General features: G+C 33.2%; 1 protein-coding gene across 1 annotated transcript; it reads left to right on the top strand.

Moving 5' to 3' along the window:
• The first annotated feature begins 446 nt into the window (after positions 1-446).
• LOC129572508 (uncharacterized) lies at positions 447-3,318 on the top strand. The gene is made up of 6 exons (XM_055452472.1): positions 447-1,009; positions 1,081-1,287; positions 1,353-1,534; positions 1,933-2,218; positions 2,264-2,559; positions 2,614-3,318. The coding sequence occupies exons 2-6, from the start codon at positions 1,098-1,100 to the stop codon at positions 3,211-3,213; spliced, it is 1,554 nt and encodes a 517-aa protein (XP_055308447.1). The 5' UTR covers positions 447-1,009; positions 1,081-1,097; the 3' UTR covers positions 3,214-3,318.
• Positions 3,319-3,935: the final 617 nt, after the last annotated feature.

The following is a 3,935-nucleotide window of genomic DNA, read 5'->3' as shown; positions in this document are numbered from 1 at the left end:
TTGAAAATATTCGATTCATTTACTTAAAGGTTCAGTTATTATTTGCCTCGAAAATTCGCAATTCAAACAAAAATAATGATTACGATTGCTTTTTTTTTTCATTGAAATGTATGACAAAGGAAACATTCTCTGTCTCTTTTTTTTCTTCGATTCAAAAACAGTAACAGTATTTTTCTTATGCGCTGATTTGCAAAATACTTTTCGATTTAAACCAAAGCAAAAACATGTTTTTTTCTTCAGAATTGTTAATGTGAAATACGAATTGGAATTTGGAATTGGACTATTCATCTCTATATGCGGTTCAAAAAATGTGACCAAATACGTGTGTTAGCGAATTTCGGAGGAAGAAATTTTAATATACAAATCTGATGTATGTGTACCTCCTTGCGCGTGCAACCAAAGTTCATTCAAAATTGACAACTATTATTTTATTTGCGTGTGCAATTTTTTATACGAGATTACTTGCGATTTTCATGCGCATGCAGTAGTTTTTATTGAATTTCAATTTGTTTTTTTTGTGATTTTACTTATTATGAGGAAAATTGTAGCTCAATTTTGTGCTCCCATTGAATATTTTTTGTGCTTTTAACCAAAATTTTACATGCATAGGCATCGAATGTTGGCTTTTCAATATTTCAGTTGTTCAGATTTAAAAATGTATGCACGTTTTGATGAAAGTTATTTTGAAAAGTATAAGAGAAAAATAGAGATTCTTTACAAGTTGCAATCAATGTTGTATCAAAATTGGGTCTCATTGTTTTATGTAGGTAACAAATTAACGTTTCTGGATAAATTCTTTCTGTTCATACATTTCAAAAGGGTTTCTTTTTGTGGTTTGAATAGCAAATCAATATCCGTTGTACAATTTACGATCTTTTCTTCAAATTTTTACAAGAGTTTTTTTTTCATTGATAAAACAAACTTTTTTCTATATTTCCAATTATACTTCATAGAAGATGAAGCAACTATGTTTTGCAACTATTGGAAATTGAAGAAGAAATAACGTGAGGTGAAGAAAAAAGTTATTTTTATCTGAACACTCAGTTCATGAACTCATCATTCATTTGCTGAATATTTCAGTGAGATCATCGATAAAAATGTCGCTTGAGACACATCATCCAAATGACCAAAGTCAGCAGGAGGAAATTTTGATCGCACCTGAATTGCCACCAAGATTAACAACAAATCGCCACATGCTGCAAAAGATGTCAAAGCCATATGTGTCAAATCAAAATCAATTTGCTGTACTACTGAAGAATAAACGTCAAATAACTAGTCTAACTGCCGGTACGATATGTATATTTTCTTGCGTCAATATTTTGTTAATATAATAATTTTTTCTTACTTTTAAGGATTGATCGTTTTATTAGGAAGTGGTGTCCATACTGTGTGGGCATTTTGGGAAATATATTCAGCTACAAGTTGGCTGGAAAAAGAAGTAATTATAATGGTTGGGTCCTGGTATTTAGCAAGTTTAATAGGATCGGCTGCAGCCGCAGTTCTGATTCCAAAGTGGTCAAAGAAAAACATTTATGTTCGTGTTTAAATATTTACTTATTTTGTTCATTTGAGGGGCTAGAAAAGTGATTTTTCACTGAAACAAATCTTGAAGAATCGTATAACTTATTTGGTTTTAAATAGTGAAACCAAAATTTGAGTTGTTCATATAACTGTTGACTGATTAATAAGTGTACCAAGATCAGCTTGCATGCTATGTTTCCATTTAAAATATGGCACTGTCGTCGCTATCTTTCATTGAAAAGACTTTGAGCAGTTTTGCTTATCTTCATACGTCTTGTACACTTCGAAGCAACTCGGAATAATAATTTAAAATCATAACGTTTCTTCAAAGGTTGTGTCAGCAAAATTGCTTTTTTTTCTCATCCACACGATTGCTCAGTTCAGCCACTTGAAACACTCACTCTTCCTTAGATTCTGGCTGCATTCATTCTTCTCCTAAGCAGTTTGCTGTTTTGCTCACGACTCTTCACTGAATTTCGTATTAATTCTATTTTATTTTCGGGAAGATTTTTGGGTGGATTAGCCAATGGCCTTGCCTATTTAACTGTCATCACACAAGCAGCTGAGAATGCTGTTAATCAAATACGTGGATTAATCCTACGAGGCGTTGGCTATGTTTTGGCATTTTCATTGTTAATTGCCGGTTTTACAACAAACGGAACGATAGAGAACGACATCGACTCGGAATTAATAATGGGTTATTTGAAATATTATTTTGGTTTTTCAAATCTCTCTTTTTTAGGTTATTTGAATCTCTTCTATTCGGTTCTTGCAATAATATTGGCGCCGTTTTTAACAATTGAATCGGCACCATATTTACTCCAACAAACAGACGAAAATACGGTTGCTGAACGCGAGGCAATTGTCATCGCAACAATGGTAAAATTACGTAATGAAAAATGTGAAACACCAAAAATTCGACATGATTTTATCGAGATGAAGCATCAATTAAATGAAGACGAGCTTGATAGTCGCAATCCTTTTGACCGTAAAAACATTCGACCGCTTTGTATTGTCACTGGCGTCCGAGTGCTTAGTGTATGTTCAAAATCGAAAAAAGAGAAACATTATTAATTTTTATGTTAATTTCAGGTATGCGCAAAAAATGTACCCTTCACAGTACTTATTATGGGGTTCTTCAATCATCTATTCAACCCTGAAACATTTTCACTGTACATGCTGTTTTTGTTACTCTCCTGCCGGTTTATTTTCGGAATGTTGACTATGTTCTTCATTGATAAATTTGAGCGCAAAAAATATCTATATATATGTGCAATTCTGTGTGGAATACTGTTGTTAATTACCTGTTTTGTCGTCTCCAATTCCAAGGAGGACTTTTTTCAATTTTCGTCAGTCTTCAGTTTTGGCATCATTGTTTTCTTTGTATTCGCATCCATGAGTATCGATGTCCTTGGACATGTGCAAACATCAGAAGCATTTTCATATGCCACGAAAAGTGTTTCAATTGTAATAGCAACAGGTGTTGAGCACATTGTTCACACAATATTCATTATAGTTTTCAAATTGCAATACGACGTTTATGCTTTTGTTCTGATTTCAATGGGACTAATTATAATGGGCCTATCGACGTTGCTGACAGTTCCAGCCAAGACTAAAGGTTTATCACTACGACAAACACGAGACATATATCGAAATGTCAAATTCGTCATAACTTCGGAATCTATTGATTGACTCCGATTAATATTTACATTATTATAAACTTTAAACATGTTGAGTTAAGAAAGATTCTGTATACTTGTAACTTTTCACAAAGAAATAGAATAATATTCAAACTTATATCTATGGGTGAGATTGAGGGTAGTGTATGTTTTACTGACTTTGTTATGGAAGAAAAAGAAACATACTCTTTTTCTTTCGACTTAAAAATGGTTAAAGGCGAGTTTGTTCATTTTTGGCGGGCAGTCACGGTTTTTCTGCAGTTTTCGTGGAACTGATTAGAGATAACAACTTGGTCTCTTCGGCAAGTTGTAGTACTCGAGGTCTTCTATAACTTAGCTGAAGAAAATTATCTCTTATCTCTTATCATTATTATTATTATTATTATTCTGCACCATACAGCGTTTCTTCGGCAAAGGTGGTGTATTTAGTATGAATATTATCACAGCCGGCGACAGCAGGCGCGAGTGACGAATGCACCTCTGTGCTGAAAGTTGAACTCGCTGAAAGTTGAGTTCAGCTGAATAAAATTCCTTCAGATACCAGCCCCTCACCAAGTCTTTTTATTCCACGCAATCAACAAAAAACACAAAAAAGTACTTTTCATGAAAAAATTAAAATCAAAACGATTCATCATGAAAAAACTAAACATGTGATAGTTTCTTAGTATGAAAGCGATATGTAATTTCATCAAAACAAAATGTAATTTCATCTGTCTGTCCAAAAACCCAATTTTA

The sequence above is a fragment of the Sitodiplosis mosellana genome, unplaced genomic scaffold (assembly GCF_009176505.1).
Source record: "Sitodiplosis mosellana isolate CC-2019 unplaced genomic scaffold, AAFC_SMos_1.0 Smas_scaffold_5138, whole genome shotgun sequence".
Classification (NCBI taxonomy): Eukaryota; Metazoa; Arthropoda; class Insecta; order Diptera; family Cecidomyiidae; genus Sitodiplosis; species Sitodiplosis mosellana.
The sequence above is the reverse complement of the archived record's forward strand: the minus strand, read 5'-3'. Positions and strand labels throughout refer to the sequence as shown.